Source organism: Artibeus jamaicensis, unplaced genomic scaffold, assembly GCF_021234435.1.
Source record: "Artibeus jamaicensis isolate MK-2021 breed Jamaican fruit bat unplaced genomic scaffold, CSHL_Jam_final contig_1015, whole genome shotgun sequence".
In the NCBI taxonomy this organism is placed as follows: Eukaryota; Metazoa; Chordata; class Mammalia; order Chiroptera; family Phyllostomidae; genus Artibeus; species Artibeus jamaicensis.
The window spans coordinates 15,229,156-15,247,890 of NW_026521194.1; the positions used below are offsets into that span (position 1 = coordinate 15,229,156).

At 34.1% G+C, this 18,735-nt stretch overlaps 1 protein-coding gene across 3 annotated transcripts in view; it reads left to right on the forward strand.

Moving 5' to 3' along the window:
• The window catches only part of KANSL1L (KAT8 regulatory NSL complex subunit 1 like), a 107,859-nt gene that overhangs the window by 15,662 nt on the left and 73,462 nt on the right, over positions 1-18,735 (forward strand). For 2 of the 3 annotated variants that reach the window (XM_053673143.1, XM_053673159.1), the window contains exons 2-3: positions 1,033-2,149; positions 11,753-11,851. In XM_053673143.1, coding sequence (XP_053529118.1) covers positions 1,062-2,149; positions 11,753-11,851 — 1,187 coding nt within the window. In that variant the 5' untranslated portion in view covers positions 1,033-1,061. The remainder of the gene's footprint in view (positions 1-1,032; positions 2,150-11,752; positions 11,852-18,735) is intronic. The other variant, XM_037165926.2, reaches the window with a different exon arrangement.

Below are 18,735 nucleotides of genomic sequence, written 5' to 3' on the forward strand. Positions count from 1 at the left end.
TTTTCTTTTGATAAAACACAATTAATTTATTTAATTTGGGGATTAATCAGTGTTCCTCTGTAACAGTCCTCACTATTTTTCAGGCAGGATTAACAGCTTCTATGATGATAACTGAGGACTATCCATTTGTGAAAAAGAAAAACATTATTGCAGATGCTTTTTTAGGAAAGACTTGCACATTGTAGATTAGGCGAGTTTTCACTATCACGTTATTTTTAACAGTTGTAAAATTATAGACTTTTTTATTTGTAGATCAGTTTTCTTACATCTTACATGTTAGTATATTTTAGTTATTGTTGTTAATACTATTCAGATTGTAAAATTTAAATTGAGCAATGAAGGTTTTGAGCAACTTATTATATTTTATAAAGATCATTCTTTTGGCTGAAAGTATGGGATTGAGTTACATTTTGAAGTATGATTCCCAGATTCAAGGTTGGATTTTTTGATTCTCTCTAGATGTTTAAAAATGGAATCTTGAGATGAACAATTGAGCCTTGAACAACACTTATTTGAACTGTTTAAGTCCACTTATACATGATTGTTTTATTTTTTTATTAAAACTGTAAATCTATCTTTCCTTATTTTCTTAATAACATTTTATTGTATCTAGTTTATACTTTATTATAAGAATATATATACAGAATATGTGTGAATCAGCTATATATGTTATTACTTTTGAGGGAGTAAGTATTTACATGCAGATTTTCAACTGTGTGGGTGGTTGGTGCCCCTAACCCCTGTGTTAAGCATCAGCTATGTTATATCCACAAATATTTGTCTAATGCTTACTGTGCTAGGTACTGTGAAACTTTCATTAGACTTTTGGGTATAGGCCCACAGTTAGAGTGAAGAATAGCTACTGAATTCCTTATGAGCTAGAAAAGAGCAGAGATAGTATTAAGAGTTGGGAAATTAAGGAGCTGGAATTTGTTCATGTTTTAATCAAACATTAAAAAATGTTGCCCTTGAAACACATACAAGCATAACTCTTTCCTAGATATTTAATTATGTATTTTTACATTATTTTAGGTTTCCAGTTACTATCTGCAGGACTCGCCATGACCCCAGCTCTGAGGGAGGCAACAACAAAGGGTATCTGCTTTTCATCTTTACCAAGTACCATGGAGTCTGACAAGATGCTACGCATGGAAGGTCCAAGAACTGTAGATGAAAAGCTAGAGGGAGACACTTTTTCTCAGATGCTGGGATTTCCAACCCCAGAACCTACTGTTAACACTAATTTTGTGAATTTAAAACATTTTGGCTCCCCTCAATCTTCAAAACATTATCAGACAGTTCTTTTAATGGGTTCTAATTCTACATTAAATAAATACAATAAGAATTATAAACAAAAGAAATTAGGAGAACCCAACTGTAGTAAGCTGAAAAACATACTGTGTAATGGCAGCCACATTCAGCTCAGTAAAATCTGTCATTCTCGTTCTGAAGAGTTCATCAAAAAGGAACCTCTGTCAGATAACACAAGCCAGTGCATGACGGATGTAAAACTTATTTCAGATTCAAATATAACCAAAGACATTAATGTAGATAAAGTCCAACTACAAAACTGTAAATCATACCAGAAGAATGCACTTTTGGATAAAGTTACTGATACCGAGATTAAAAGGGGTTTGTTGGACTCTGCTCAAAAGAAAATTGGTCCTGGCCATTCAAATGTGCCTATTAGTTCCTCAGCTGCTGAAAAAGAGGAGGAAGTGAATGCTCGTTTACTAAACTGTGTAAGCAAACAGAAGATTTTACTTAACCAGGCTAGAAGAACTCAGAAACATTTGCAGATGCTCCTGGCAAAGCATGTTGTTAAGCACTATGGTCAGCAAATGAAATTTTCTGTGAAACATCAGCTCCCCAAAATGAAGATCTTTCATGAACCTACTACAGTTTTGAATAACGGTTTACCTAAATGCACTGAAATTAAGCCAGACATCAACTTACTGACTGCAGAGAATAAATTGTGGAATGAAACAAAAAATGGCTTTGCACAGTGTACAGCTGCAGAAATCCAAAGATTTGCACTGTCTGCTACAGGGCTGCTATCTCATGTTGAAGAGGGTCTGGATTCTGATGCAACGGATAGCAGCTCTGATGACGATTTGGAAGAGTATACCATTAGAAAAAATGTGGCAGTGTAAGTGCACAATTATTACTACATCTCTTACTGTTCTGTGTATGGCAGCCATTTTGTCTTGATTTCAAGAAATATTAAAAGGAAATAGATTTTCTAAAATCATAATGCTGTAATCTTTAAGTTACAGAACTGGTGAATTTTTTTCATCTTTTAAACTACTATATGTAAATATATACATACTATTTAAAAATAAGTTACTCAACTGCTCTTTCTAGGAAAAACCAACACAGGAATAATAAAAGCTAACTGGCTCTAAGTAAGCATTTTTCCTATTCTTCAATAGAATAGGCAATGGACAAGGCCTAAAATTTTGCTTAAGTGATCTAGCCAATATGTATAAGCTAAAACTCAAAAAATAGAAAGTTTGCACGTGGGGAGCCCCCAATGACTTCAGAAGTTTGTCAATTAAGAGTACATATAAGTTGACTTGCTACTTTTATTTTTAGCTATTCATATATTCACAGCTTTCAGTTCTGGTCTTCACCAACTTAGTCAATTTTTGCTAGATTAATGTAGCCAAAATAAAACTATAATGTCAGCTACTAGATACCTGTTGAATGCTTGTTATGGGCTGCACCTTAAAGACTCTATAAATATTCAGAGCCTCTCCCCTCTTGGGAATCTACTTCAAAGAGAGGTTTATAGATATTTAAAAAAAACAGCAATATAGTTTTGCTTATGTTAACATTTGAGAACAGCTCTATCTGATAAGAGTTTTAGAGATGACAGGATGTCCCGTATCTGTTTTCCTATAGGCACTGGCCTTGTGTGGCTGGCTGTTGAGCACTTGAAATGTCACCTGTACAACTGAGGCACTAAAGTTTTAATTTTATTTAATTTGAATTAATTTTATTTAAATAGCTAGATAGAACATAGTTTTTAATCTAGCTTTCAGAGAATCTGTTAATGTCCCTAAATTGATACAAAATACTCTGCATATATGTGGTATTTTGGGAGGAGGAAGTTCAACCTTTTCATCAAATTCTCAAAGATGAAAGAGAATCATTATAAAATTAGAAGCTGAACACATTATTTTTTATTAATAAAAAGGACTTAATTTTCATAGTAAGAATAAAATGTAAAGCAAAGTCTTTGGTGTTCTGTTATCACTATATTTGAAATTTGTTTGAATGTGGGAGCTAATAATTATTGAACATGTTTTTCTGACTGACATTGTGCTATTTATTTTCCACATGATATATTATTTGACTCTTTCAACAGCCATGGGAGGTAGCTGTTGTTACCGTATTTCACTTAAGAAGAAGCAGGTTCAGCATGATTTAGTAACTTGCCCACTGTCAGAAAGTTCAGTGGTGAATGTACAAATCTTCCCCATTACTTTAAGGCCACACTTTCTATTGGATCATGCAACTTTTTCACCATTGCATCATGGATAATTATAGCCACAAGAATTATTAAGTACATGTGTTCTAAAAGTACAGAAATTTATTAGCTTCATACTTCTAATTAATAAAATTTAGTAGGTATATGGAGTACATTGTTCATTACTTTGTTGTTAAGAAGAGCTAACGAATAGATTTGTCTCTTTTAAGGTAGAAACAGAAATAAGAGAATCATATCTTTCTAGACTATTTTGACCTTTATTAGTGTTCTCTTTCATTGATCTCCTACAATACTTAATCTGCCATACAATTTACCATTAAATCATATTTTATCCTATATGATTTTCTAATATATCTATTAGTCTTAATAACCCAATACCTAGTAAGGGTGAAAACCACATTTTATACTTTTACAATTGTTCTTGTATACCAAGCAAATAACTATTGATAAGTTCAGTACATTTTGTTTTAATATTTGTACTTACTCCTTGAGTTTATTGAGAGAATGCTATATTCAGACATTTGTATAAAACATACACAAATGAAGAAAATCAAGCTGTTGAAAAAAATTTAAACAAACCAAATGAGTGCAGAAATGCAGTCATTTCTTTTTAACTTTACCAGTTCTGTTAGGAAAATTGAAATACAGTAGCCTGGAAAGAAATTAGATTCAGGCTTGGAAAATTCATTTCTCATTCTATTTCTTTTTCCTGTAGTCAACTAGAGGGGCTTCAAAGATACTGCACATACATTTTAGGAAAATAGTTAATCTAAAACATTTAATATTCTTTAAGATTTACATCTAGCTTTTTGTATTACTGACCTTTTAATATGATGCCTTGGTTAGTAAAGCTCATGTTTATAGTTCTAGGAGTCAAATACAAGCCGTTTTAAGGTACATTCATGTGATCAATTCAGATCTATAATTTGAAATTTATGTAATACCTTTTCGAAATCTTTAATTATCTAATCAATGAATTAAACAATGTGATAATTGTTTAGGCTTGTTTACTTGTTTTTTGCTATTTGAACAATATCTTACATTTTTTATACCACTTCAAAAATTTAATATTAAATTTTGTTTTGATTTTACTAATGCTGATAGATTTCTTGTGGGAACAATTGTTTCTTAACATTTTATTAATTTTGATATTGACTGAATTTTGAGAATAACTTTAATTTTTTGTGACTTTTGATATTACTATAAAAATAGTTGTTTTTTAATTAAAATTGGTTATGTTTCAAGTTGTTAAGTTTATTTTAAAATTGAAAATGTTTATCCTGATAATTTTAAAAATAATTTTCTTCTTTATATTTCCGGAAACTCACTTTTCAAATGTGGATGATTGTTTTTAATGAATAAAGTTCAGAATTAAACCTTAAACCTAAAATAGGTAAAAAAAGATACATTTTGTGGATCTAAATTTTTAAGTGGGTACTAACCCAATTAAATTTTTATTATCTCTGTTAAATATAAATAGACTTTTTAATTTATAAGGTCTACAGTGGCAAATACTAAGGTTGACTTCAACTTAATTTTAAGCAACTTTAAGGGTGAGTACTACTTTTTCCTTTATTTCATACCCTGCCTAGCATTGTCTACCTTTTACTGCTTGTCTGGCATTAGTTGTGCAAATGAATGCCTTTTTCCGTGTCTGTATATGTAGTTATAAAGGTAAGAAAATTGAGGTCAGCAATCCATGAAATTTCACCCTCCCTCTTTATCTTCCATTCTGTTTACTGATTTTCCTTTCCTTTCTTCCTTTGCCTCTAATACCCAAAATGGCACAAGACGAATTTTGTTTATCTTAGAGCCAGCATGAATGTGTGGTCAATGAATGAATGAATGAACTATGAAAAAATATAGACATTTAAAAGTAATTATTTTGTTACAGTATTTAACATTTGCAACTTTTAAAATCGATAAGTAAAATGTATTTTATTTATCTTCATAATCTCAGATTATATTATCATAAATGCCTTTTCTTTTTATCTTTCTGTCTTCTCTCTTTTTTAAAAAAGTTTATAGCCCTGGTAAGAAAAACAAATTCCTTTACTCTAACTAGGAAGACTTAGAGTTTTCCTAGCTGTGAAAGAATGTAATTGTTTTAGGAAGTTGGAAAACAAACACATTCGCCATAACCATTACCATTGTTATTTTAAATATATAAGATAAGTATATATTTGATTTTCCCCTTTTCCTTTCCCTCCAAAAATTTAGTTTAATTCATAGCAGTAGTTTAATTCATAATGACATAAGCGATACACTTTAAAAATAACTATTGGTTGGGAGTCTAGTATGCATTAGACATTTTTTTTTATTTCTTTAAAATTAAAAAAATTTTTCTTTGGAAATAAAAAGAACAGCATTTTAATATTAATGGACACTCTCCCCCCAGCTTCCACAGTGTTCTGTTCCTTTGGTGAAGGAGCAGAGGTTCTGGATATACAATCATGGCTTGCTCTGTGACGCTGACCAGGAGTTGCAGTTATTCTTAACCCTGTGAATCAGATTCTTATTCTTTGGTCTAACTTAAAGAATTCTGTAGATAATCAGATGCACTATTGAAGCAAAGTTCCTACACATAATAAGGCACAGATTCAGCAGCCAGTAATCTGTTTTCAAGCGGTTTGCTATTGTGAAACACTGGAGTTTAATGTTCCACAGGAAACTTGGGGAACCTGTGTAAAATACATGCCTGAATTAACCCATTTGAGGTGAGGAAGCTGGAGTATTTGTGCATCAAATCCCCTGTTTCTGGTTGTGGTAAATCTTGTACTTTTGTTCTGCCACTTGGGTGACAAAGCAGGCTCAAGCAAAAACAACAGAAAACCTTAGTCAAAGAAATTCACTGCAGGGAGTTGGAAGTCAGGTCTGTGTGTGCTGAAGGAGCAAGTGTGAGGGCATACGGATTAGTCACTGCCAGACACTGATGCAATTCTGGTGTAAGACCTTAGAGTTCTAGCATGTCTTTCTTTCTTTTGGGAAATGAAATCAGTTACTTTCAGGACACATGTAGGAAAACTCACAAATTTTTGACACAGAAGGACATGTTTCATTGACTTATTCAAGGAAACTTGCCAGTATCTTCCAAATCAAATAACCGTCTTGGATGTTGGAGATGTTTCCCCAAACTAGTTCCTCTATGTTCAGATATTCTTCAAGTTTTTACTTTGGTATGTAAATAGGCAGTCTTGATAAGGAAATTTTTGTCTTCTATACTTTTTCTGGGTTTTGTAGTTATAATTGAACATTTTATATGATTTACTTTCTTTCCTTTTTTAGTATATCAATTATACTATTTTTTTTTTTACTTTTTTTTGTAGCGGTCACTCTAGAGTTTGCAATGTACATATACTGCTAATCCAAGTTTTCTTTCAAATAACATACCTCTTCCTGGGTAGTGCAAGTGCCTTATAATAACAAAATCAGAATTCTTCTCCCCTGTCCTTTGTGTCACTTTCACTTATAAATAAGCATACACACATATGCATTATTGGTTACTGGTTACTGTTATTTTGAACAAACCAATATATCCATTATCAATTAGATCCATTAAAGATAAGCAAAAAAAAGCTGTTCTTTTACCTTCAACTTATTCTCTAGCATTCTTTTTCTCTTTATATAGATCCCTATTTTTGACCTATATAATTTTCCTTCTCTCTGAAAACCTTTTTTTAACATTTGGCATATAAGGGAATGATGTCAATAATGTGGAATTTGGTTTGGAGTTTTTTCCAAACCACTTTAAACATATTAATGTTTTGGAATGATCAAGAGGAGAGCTCTTTCACAACTAAAGAGAGAGCCTTAGTTTTAAGAAAAATGCTGAAAATTCTGTAAAAGTACCTTTCTATATTGCAATAAAGTACTGGTTTATTGGCTTGAAAATTGATATTTATTCCACTATGTTAAAAGATCTGAGGAAGTTGTAAGTTTAGTTGAAGAAGCTATAAGGATAGCTCACTTTTGTTAAAAAGAAAAAGAAAGCTACCTCTAGATGATATTTTAAATTTTTAGTGACGTGTTCTCTATTATAAGTGAGTATCTTCAAGGAATCACTTCAAAGGAAGAAGCGTGAGCTCCAGGATATGAGCTTTAAAGGATAGACTGGCTTCCTGATACATATGCCAGTGGAAACTTAAACTACTAACATTTTTATAAGGATTGTTGTTTTGTTAGGACTCAGATTTGAAAATTCCATAGATTTTGAGTGGTCTGGCTCTAATTGTGTTTTCTCTGTAAGTTCAGCTGGTTTTATTTCATAGAGCATGCTATTATTCAGGAATGCATATGTTGTGTTATAGCAGAAACACTTGTACTCAATTCTGGGTTGATAGTGATGATACCTTTTTGAGTAACAAGTGTAATCTAATGATCTTTTATCTCATTTCCTCCCATTGCCCATTGTAGTGGCCAGCAGAGCCATCACTGGCCCGTTTGTGTGAGATACAAGGTGCTTCCTCCTCTGAGCAGGTTTAGATTTGTAATTGCAGAGCTTGGAATGGAGAACTCTTGCTGGATTTTAGCTCTGCTTGCCCTTTCCCTTCTTGTCTGTGATTTGACTTTTCATGGTTTCAGTTACCCATGGTCAACTTCAGTTTGAAAATATTAAAGATAAAATTCCAGAAATAAGCATTTATAAGTTTTAAGTCATTCACCATTCTGAGTAGCATGATGAAATTTCATGCTGTCCCACCCACTCCATCCCACCTGGGACATGAATCATCCTGTTGTCCAGCTTATCCATGCTTTAATGTGCTACCAGCCTGTTAGTCACTTAGTAGCCGTCTTGGTTCTTAGCTTGACTATTGCAGTATCTCAGTGTTTGTGCTCCCGTAACCCTTATTTTACTTGATAATGGCCCCAAAGTGCACGAGTGGGGATGATGGCAATTCAGATATGCCAAGGAGAAGTCCTAAAGTGCGTCCTCTGAATGAAAAGATAAAGTTCTTGGCTTAAGGAAAGAAAAAAAATCATATGCTGAGGTTGCTAAGATGTACAGTAAGAATGAAGCTTCTATGAAGTTGTAAAGAAGAAAAAATAAATTTGTGCTAGTTTTGCCATGATACCTCATACTGTAAACTTATAGCCAAGGTGCATGTTAAGTGCTTAGTTAAGATGGAAAAGGCATTAAATTTGTGGGTGGAAGACATGAACAGAGACAGATCACATGTAACTTTTATTACAGTGTATTGTTATAATTCTATTTTATTATTGTTAATCTCAGTGTGCCTGATTTATAAATTAAATTGTATTATAGGTATGCATGTATAGGAAAAATATTGTATATGTAGGGTTTAGTACTAACTACAGTTTCAGGCATGTGCTGGGAGATTGAGAACATGTCCCCTGTGGGTCAGGGAGGACACTGTAGTTTGGAAACTGCCTGGCGGTCCATTTTCCTGGACGAAAGACACACACATGCAAACACACACACACCCAGTGCTTGTTGAATTGCTAAAGTGTCTGACTTCAGACTGTTTAGCAAACACATTTTGATCTGTTTATAAAATTTGTTTATTTTCTTTATTTGTAAGCCTCAATTCGATTTGAGGGAAAATAAGCAGTCTGTTCGGGGTTTGCCCTGTTGGCCACCCAAATGTCCATGCCTTCTCTCCTCACAGAGAAAACACATCAGTTCCTGAAGGGTCACAACTCAAAGTGATATCCAGTAGGTGGAGTAAATTTCTCTTTGGCAGATCCAAGATGTGGTTCCTTAGGATGTGGTGACCTATAAACTAATAGACAAGTTTTCTAACCATCTTGCCCTTTTGTGTGTGTATATATATATATATATATATATATATATATTTGTGTCTATATCTGAAATTGATGTTAGTATACTGTTACTGAAGGCTGCCTGTATTCTTATCCTGTGTCCTGTTGATGTCCTGTTGATACCTGGTTCCCCAGGTAGAACAGGTTAGGTTAGGCTTGTGGTATTTTTTGTTTTTGTTTTTTACTAATGGAGCTTGGTCATTTACTTTCTGATTGGCCCCCAGTCATTTATATGTGAAAGTAATACAGCAAAAGTTCATATTTGGTTATGGTTGTTAATCATAAAGACTTGTTAATTTGCTAGTTACTTTCCTCTCTCCCTTAGTTTAATGACTGCTACCTTGAGACCACCAAAATAGTATATTCATCTGATTTTTGCTCCTAGGCTGTCTTTCATTGTGTGGCTTAGAACTTTTAAGACAGATACTTGGAATATATTTTTTCTTGTCATCTGTAGAGAAGCAGTTGGCTTGCCTGATCCTTTAAGTCCCTGTATTATAGAATTTTTATTAATTAGAAATAGTGTGGCCCTGACTGGTGTGGCTCAGTTGGTTGGGTGTTGTCCCCCAAAACAAAAGGTTGCTGGTATAATTTCTGGTCAGGGCACATGCCTAGATTGAGGGTATGGGCCCAGTTGGGGCATGTAGCAGAGGCAACCGATTAATGCTTCTCTCTCATATCAGTGTTTCTCCCTGCTTCCCTTCTCTCAAAAAATAAATAAAACCTTTAAAAATTTTTATTGTATTTTTTCCATTACCATGTAACTCCTTTGTACTTCTCCCGCCTGCAGTCACCACACTGTTGTCCACGTCCATTGGTCTTTTTTCTTTTTCGCTCAGTCCCTTCACCCACTAACTTCCCCAACCCAATAGCTGTCATCCTGCTCTCTGTCTGAGTCTGTCTCTATTTTGCTTTTTAGTTCAGCTTGTTCATTAGAGTACACATAGAATTGAAATCATATGGTATTTGTCTTTCTCTCACTGAAGTAGTGTAGTCAGAAGGAGCCACCCTAAGGTTTTTTCTCTGCTTGTAAATTAATTCTTGCTTAAATTAATTTATATTAGGCTTAAACAGCAAGGAACAGCCAGAACATTTATAACATTTTCTTTTGCTGTTTTTTTTGTTTTTTTACATTATAACATTTTCTAAGTGCTTCTACTAAAATATAGTCGTGGGTAGGTACTTGATCTCTATTTTAAATGATCAAGTTTTCCTAATATAGTATATATAGTATAGTATAGAAAGGAAAACTAACCTATACTACCTCTTTCCTGTCTGCTTGCTGTCCTATCCCTATATTAATACCATATGTTTGGGGTTTCCCTCATGGCCCCTCCTATCATTCATAGCAATTTCTACAACATTTAGCATAAAGGTTGTTATAGGAAGGAGTAGCTCAAGCATGATATAACTTTTTCTTCTCACAGAACAATTGAGAGATAAATGGATGATACAGTGTGGATAAAAAGCTCTACTTCATGAAATTGTACAGGAACATTCAACAAAAGATTCTCTGAACTACTTTCATATTTTTTTTCTTTAAAAATGTTAGCCCAATATGCAACTGTTGTGTTTTTTTTAAGGCAATGAAATTTGGGGTATGAAGTATTAGAACAAAAATAGAAACCATTAGAGAGGTGGGGAGAGAGATCAAACACACGTAAAAGTTCTTTGAGTTCTAGCAATGATGGAGTGGAGTTACTGGAACTATACTTGCTCTTTGGCTGTGAGTAACTCAAAAACTGGACAAAATACAAGGGAGGGTGAAAATAGGTTTACAGATATTTGTATGGAAAAATAATAGAATAATTAATAAACAATGACAAGAGTAAACTTTTATGTACTCACAACTGCAAACCTGGTGTTTGTCCCGTCCTGTATATGAGACAGTCACTGTTTTCAGAAAATGGACACAGTGGGCATAAGGGAGCAAAGGGCAGAGTTTCAGTGATTCCTGAGAAAAGAGAAACAGTAGACGTGACTCCCGTGACTCCCCTTGTTTTCTGCTTGAAGGCACCTCTGATCTCTGGTGCAGGGAGAGGAAAGCTAAGTAGTGCATAGTGATCTTAACTGAGGTAAAGATTAGAGTTTGGGAGGCTGAGGTAGCTGGAATTAGTAGAGAATACCGAAATTGAGGGATACACTTAAGCAAAGAAAAAGCTCCAGAAGTCTTCATGTAGCCCCTTGAGGGAACTTTGTTGAATACTAAGCTATGCATGTGTACATCAAACTCCACAGGGACAGAGAACTATTAGGAAGCTATAATCTGAACAATTTCCAACACTCATTCATAGTTCAGATATGTTTGAGTTCTGAATAAGCAGAGTGGAGAGACTGTTGAACATTTGGAGCATTTGTTAGACTCCATAATGGTCACACTTCAAAGAGTAAGACTGAATTAGCCCTAGTCAATGGCTACTCTGTGCCTCTTAATTTTTTTTTTATCCTCACCTGAGGACATTATTTTATTGCTTTTAGAGAAGAGAGGAAAGGAGAGAGAAACATTGATAAAAGAGAGAAGCATCGAGCAGTTGCCTCCTGTATGCACCTGGATCAGAGATTGAAGCTACAACCTAGGTATGTGCCCTGACCGAGAACCTCACAACATGTAAGTTATGGGATGACGCTCCAACCAACTGAGCCACACTGGCCAGGGCCTGCTCTATAACTTAACAGATCTTAAAAGCAAGCCAAAAAGAATAAATTTGAACAGCAAGTAATTTAAGAATCCATTGAAACAAAATCACTCTAAATGAAGACCATAAAATCCAGAAATTGAACAATATTTATAGTGTCCATGATAAATGTGTTATACACAACACATACATATAACCAATTACTAAACATGCAAAGGAGGAGGAGAAAGTCATCAACAAAACCACAGAAATAACAGACATAATGAGAGTAGTTAGGAAAGACTTTAAAATATCTATTGTAAACATATGTAAGGACTTAAAAGCAAAATGTGAGATAATGAGAGAAAGTGAATGTATAGAAAAGAACCACTAATTTCAGGGGAAAAATACAAACTCTGAAATGAAAACTGTTCTTTCAGCTTAACAAGAGACTAGACATTCAGAAGAAATATTCAATCAATTTTAATTCACAGCAGCATAAACTACCCAAACTGAAGCTCATATGGTAAAATACCAAAAAAAAAAAAATGAACTGAAATACCAAAAAATATGAACTGAATAGCAGTGACATGGATACAATATCAAATTCTAACATACATGTAATTGGACTTCTCAATGTAAGAAAGAAGGGAGAAAGAAAAAGGGAACAATAATAGCCATAATTTTTCCAAATTTGCTGAAAACCATAAAACCATAGATTTAAGAAGCTCAGTAAATCAAAGACAGGATAAAAACTAACTCATTTGTAGTTCATTTTGTAGTTAAATCACTAAGGTGTGTTGTAATCAAATCACTTAAGTTTTAGTGATACAGAGAAAAATCTTAAAAGTAGCAAGGGGGAGAGGAGACACTTCACATAGTGGATCAAAGATCTTACAACAGCAACAAAAAGAACTGCTCATCAGAAGGTATGCAAGCCAGAAAACAATGGAATGATGTATTTTAAGTGCTGAAAAGAAAAATAACCAAAAATTCTCCACCTAGTGATCTTTTAAAAAACAAAGGCAAAGTAGTATTTCCAAATAAGACAGGAAAAATGCTCAGTATACCAATACTATAAGAAAACTTAAAAGGTGTCCTTCAGGCTGAAAGAAAATGGTAGAATGAAAACTCAGATCTATACAAAGGGAAGAAATGGTAGAAAATGGCGAATATGTAGTTTTGAAATACGGAAATTAGACTACTACACATTTCCAAATAACTCCTGGATGAAACAAAATCAACTAGACCATCTATAAAGTGTTTTAGGCAGAATGATAATGAAAACATAGCATGTCTAATTTTGTGGGTTGCAGCTACTACATTACTAACGTAGTGCTGAGGAAAGCTGTAAAGTCTTTGGTCTATGTCTCCTACAAAATCATGATCAAATTAACCCCAAGCAAGTAGGAAGGTGTTACAAAGAGTGAAATCAATGAAATATAAAGCCCAAAAGCATAGGCAAAATTAAGAGAAACCACCAAAACATGGTTCTTTGAAAAGATTAAGTTGATAATCTTGGAGCTACATAGATCAGGGGAAAATTACCAATAATATGAAAGAAAAGTATCACTATAGATGTTAATAAGCATTAATGGAATACTCAGAATATTATGAGCAATTTCAACAACTCAGACAAAATAGGCTAAGTGCTTGAAAGACACAAATTACCAAAACTGACAAAGAAATAGAAAAACTTAAAAAAACCCTTGTATCCAAGCAATCAAATTAATAATTAAAAACCTTCTCTGATAGGAAATTCCAGTCCCAGATAGCTTTACTAATTATTTTTCTTAAAACTCAGATAATAAACAATTCTGATCCAACACAAACTTTTTCAAAAGTTACAGGAGAGAACAAATACAGGAGAGAACACCTCTTAACTCATTTTATAAGGCAAGTATTAGCTTGATTCTAAAACCAGACACAGGCATTATAAGAAAGAAGCAGATTAATATTTTTTATTGTAAATGCAAAATATCCCTAATGAAGTGCCAAGTAGAGTCAAACAAAATACTAAAAAGATAATACATCATGACCAAAGTGGTTCATACCAAGAAGCAAAGTCAATTTAATATTCAAAACTCAATTAAAAAAGAAACAACACTATGTCCATGGAATCAAAAATACTTTGACAAAATTTAAACCCATTCGTGATAGAAACTTACAACAAACCTGTAATAGAAACTTCTTAAATCTGACCAGAACACTTACAAAAGGTATACAGGTAGCATTACATTTAATGGTGAGAAATGGAATGCTTTCTCTGTAAGATCAGGGAGAACGTCAGGATGTCCACCCGCGTGACTTAAATTAACATTGCAGTGTAATTCCTAGCCAGTCAAGCAAGGTAAGAAAAATAATAAAAGGCATCCAGATTACAAATGAATAACACTGTATTTGCAGTTGACCATAATATATATAGGAGATATTAAGGACCATTACTAGGTGTTTATTTTTCTTTTTTTCTGTAGAGATTGACAAGCTGATTCTCAAGTTTAGAATGGTCAAAACTATTGATAAAGAACAAAGTTGGGAAATTTACACTACTGGGTTTTAAGAATTACTCTAAACTACAGTAATAGTGTGGTATTGAGTTAAGGTGTTGAGATAAATATGCTAAGGGGGTGTGTGTGTTGTGCATACAACAAATACTGTTCATAGACAGTCTTTTCTCTATTCAAAGATAGTTCTTTTTCTATTAAAGAATAAGAGAATCTTCTACAAATGGTTCAGGAATTAAATTTTTCATACAGAAAGAAATTATTTGGACCCTAAGTTCATACCATACACAGAAATAAATTGAATTATAGATCTAAAAGCTAAAACTCTGAAATTTTAGAAACATGATTAAAAGTCATAAAGATTAAATCTTTATGTCTTTATGTTCAGCAGAGATTTCTTAGGACATAAAATGAACTATCCATAAAAGGAAGATCTGATAAATTGAACTTTTCAAAATCAGAATCTTGCTCTTTGAAAGACACCATTAGGAAAATTAAAGGCAAACTGCAGACTGGGAGCTATATGTATGTCCAATACATGTAGTCTGACACAGGTCTTGTACAAGTAAGAAGATAGTAACAATGAACTGTGAGCCAATGACTTGAACAGACACTTTGTCAAGAAGTCACAATCCCCTGGGAGACACAAGAAGCATATGAAAACATGCCCTACGTGAGGGATTGGAGAGCTACAGACCATGGACCAAATTGGGCCCATTGACTGTTTCTGTAAACAAAGTTTTATCGGAATACAGTCACACCCATTCATTTATGTACCATCTCTGGCTGTTCTCATGCTATAATAGCAGAGTTGAGTAGTTGTTAAAGACTCCGTGTGGCCCACAAAGCCCTGAATATTTACTATCAGACTCTCTACAGGAAAAGTTTACCAACCTCTGGTCTAAAGGATAAGCTCTTTCTAGGTGAGCAAACACCAGTGGAGAAGTTTGGCATGATTTAATGTATTTTTCCCAAGACAATCCTTATTTGGGAGAGAGAGTTATTTTCCACACCTGGGTCTTCCTTTTTTCTTTTTATTGATTTTAGAGAGAGAAAAACATCAATTTGTTGTTCCACTTATTTATGTATTTAATGGTTACTTCTCATATGTGCCCTGACCAGGAATCGAACCTGCAACCTTGGGACATCGAGACAACACTCTAACCACTGACCCAGCCAGGGCCACCTTTTTTAATTTTTTGTTGTAGTTAATTCATTGTTGTTAGTGAGTTAAAAAATTCTTCATGTTAAAGGAAAATTTTAATTTATACGAGACCGTTTTTAGGTCTTGCTAATTTAAGATGTAACATTGGAAAGTACTGACTTACTCTGAGGAACTATACTTCAAGGTCAAAACAGAGATGTAGCGTCATGATATTGATAAGTCAGTACCAAGAGAAACTGTACTTAAAACAACTTGGTTTAAACAGTTTGTATTTAATTTTCTTGAGCAAGTTCAGTGATGACTGCAAATAAGCAAGGATGGGGCTTGAAGGCATATGCAGCTATTCTGGGGACTGACTAGTCTCACTGCCCAGGTGGTCTCCACTCGCAAATGTTTTCACTGAAGGAGCAGCCCCTCTTTACGGTCTGCCTGTGGTGGTCTGTGACCAGTTCAACACACCAGAGAGCTGCAGGGAGTAAATGTTAGTGGTCTAGTGGGCCACTCTTTCATGCTAATTGGGAAGTCTAGACACTAGGTATGCCTCATACTCTTGTTTGTCGGTGCATCATCCGTTCTCATTGGTTATGATCTAAGTTATTACATCATTGGTTGTATAAGTTGTTTACATAAAACCTGTTTTGACTTAGGGGTACAACAGGTGTTAATCTCCTTTTGTGTGAGATAACCATATACTTATCTGTAACTTATTTGCAGTGTTAATTATTTTTGAGAAAAACAGGTTTTCAACCAAGGGAGCATTTTTGTTGGAAAAGCCTATTTACCACTTTTAATTATACCACATGTGTTTTTCACTCCTATTAAAATGTAGGATAATGTATCCTTCACAGACAATTTTTTTCATGTACCACAAAGCCCCAGCATTATTTAGTTTACTTAAATTTATTATATTATTATTTTTAATCATTTTTATTATTGTTCGAATACAGTTGTTTCCATTTTCCCACCACCACTTTCTCTCGCCCCACCCAACACCTCCCACCCTCAATCTTACCCCACTTTGGCTTTGTCCATGGGTCCATTATATGTTCCCTGATGGCCCTTTTTCCTTCTCTCCCCTGTTATTTACCCCCAAATCCCCTCTGGTTACTGTCAGTTTGTTATTTCAATGTCTCTGGTTATATTTTGCTTGCTGGTTTGTTTTGTTGATTAGGCTCCACTTATAGGAGAGATCATATCATATTTGTCTTTCACTGTCTGGCTTATTTCACTTAGCATAATGCTCACCAGTTCTATCCATGCTCTTGTGAAGGGTAGGAGCTCCTTCTTTCTTTCTGTTGCATAGTATTCCATTGTGTAAATGTATCATATTTTATGATTCACTCATTTACTGATGGGCACCTAGGTTGCTTCTAGCACTTGGCTATTGTAAATTGTGGTGCTATGAACATTGGGGTGCATAGGTTCTTTTGGATTGATGTTTCAGTATTCTTAAGGTATAATCCCAGCAGTGGAATTGCTGGGTCAAAAGGCAGTTCCATTTTTAGTTTTTTGAGGAAATTCCATACTGTTTTCCACAGTGGCTGTACCAGTATGCATCCCACCAACAATACACTAGGGTTTCCTTCTCTCCACAACCCACCAGCACTTGTTTGTTGATTTGTTTATGATGGCCATTCTGACTGGTGTGAGGTAGTGATGGCTAGTGATGCTGAGCATCCTTTCATATGTCTCTCGGCCCTCTGTATGTCCTCCTTGGAGAATTGTCTGTCCAGGTCCTTTGCCCATTTTTTAATTGGATTGTTTGTCTTCCTGGAAGTGGAGTCATGTGACTTTATATAGTTTGGAGATCAAACCCTGGTCTGAGATATCATTTGCAAATACATTTTCCCATATGGTTGGTTCTCTTTTCATCTCGCTGATGTTTTCTTTAGATATGCAGAAGCTTTTTATTTTGATAAAGTCCCATTTCCTTATTCTTTCCTTCATGTCCCTTGCTCTAGGTGATATATTGGTGAAAATATTGCTGCATGGAATAGCTGAAATTTTCCTGCCTATGTTCTCCTCTAGAGCTTTTATGGTGTCTCAAATTGTATTTAAGTATTTTATCCATCTTGAGTTTATTTTTGTATATAGTATAAATTGGTGATCAAGTTTCATTTTTTTACATGTAGCTGTCCAGATTTCCCAATACCATTTGTTGAAGAGACTATTTTTACTCTTTTATGCTTCTTGATATTGCTATTTTTCTATTTTAGAGTAATTTTATATAGTTTATAAACATAAAAATGATTTTTCTAAATTTAATTTGAATATCAGAATATTTTTACTAGAAGTACAATAATGTGAACTCCATGTAAAATTTTTTCTTCATTGTATTTTATCATTAGCTAATCATCAGTTTGATAGCCAAGCAAAATTTCATGTTGTAGGGAAATTTTCCAACTGGAGCAAAATTTACTGAAAGAACATCAAAGATCATCTTTAATTTCCCCATGCTTTCTACCACACCATACTTCTATAAGTCCTATCACCTTTAAAATGAACCTTGAATTCATCCTCTTCAACTTCCACACCTTCCCCAGCCCAAGCTATTTTCATCTTTTACTCAGTGTTCTAGTCAGAACAGACTATATTTAAAGTAACAAAGTAACCTCCTATTCTTGGTAGTTTAATACCTCAAAGGTTCATGTGGCTTACATAAAGTCCATTATGGTTTGGTCTGTGATCTTCCTCCATCTTGTAACTATACTATCTGCACTAGTGGCTTTGAAGGTGGTCAAATGGACTAGAAATGACTAGTTCACTTTTACATACATTCTATTGGTCAGAACTAGTCACATGGTTCCAATCTTCCTGCAAGGAAGGCTAGGAAGTGGAGAACAGCACATGAAATATTTGGAGATCACTATCTGTGTCATATCCAGGTTATTAATCCAGGTTATTAAAGCTGTATCCTAATAGGTTTCCTTATTTCCTCTCATGTCCCACTTGAATGCTTTCTATAGTAGCCAGAGTGCTTGGAAAAAATCGTTCTTGTTATGATCTTGGTAATAACTTCCTTTTTGCATAAAATCCAACACTTTATCCTCACTTATGCAACTACTGCAAAATTGGCCTTTGCCTTCCTATCAGTCTCGTGATTTTTAATTAGTTTGTTAAATATGATCTATGAATAGGTATTTTGAATAGGCATTCTCTTATTTTGCCCATAGTTAT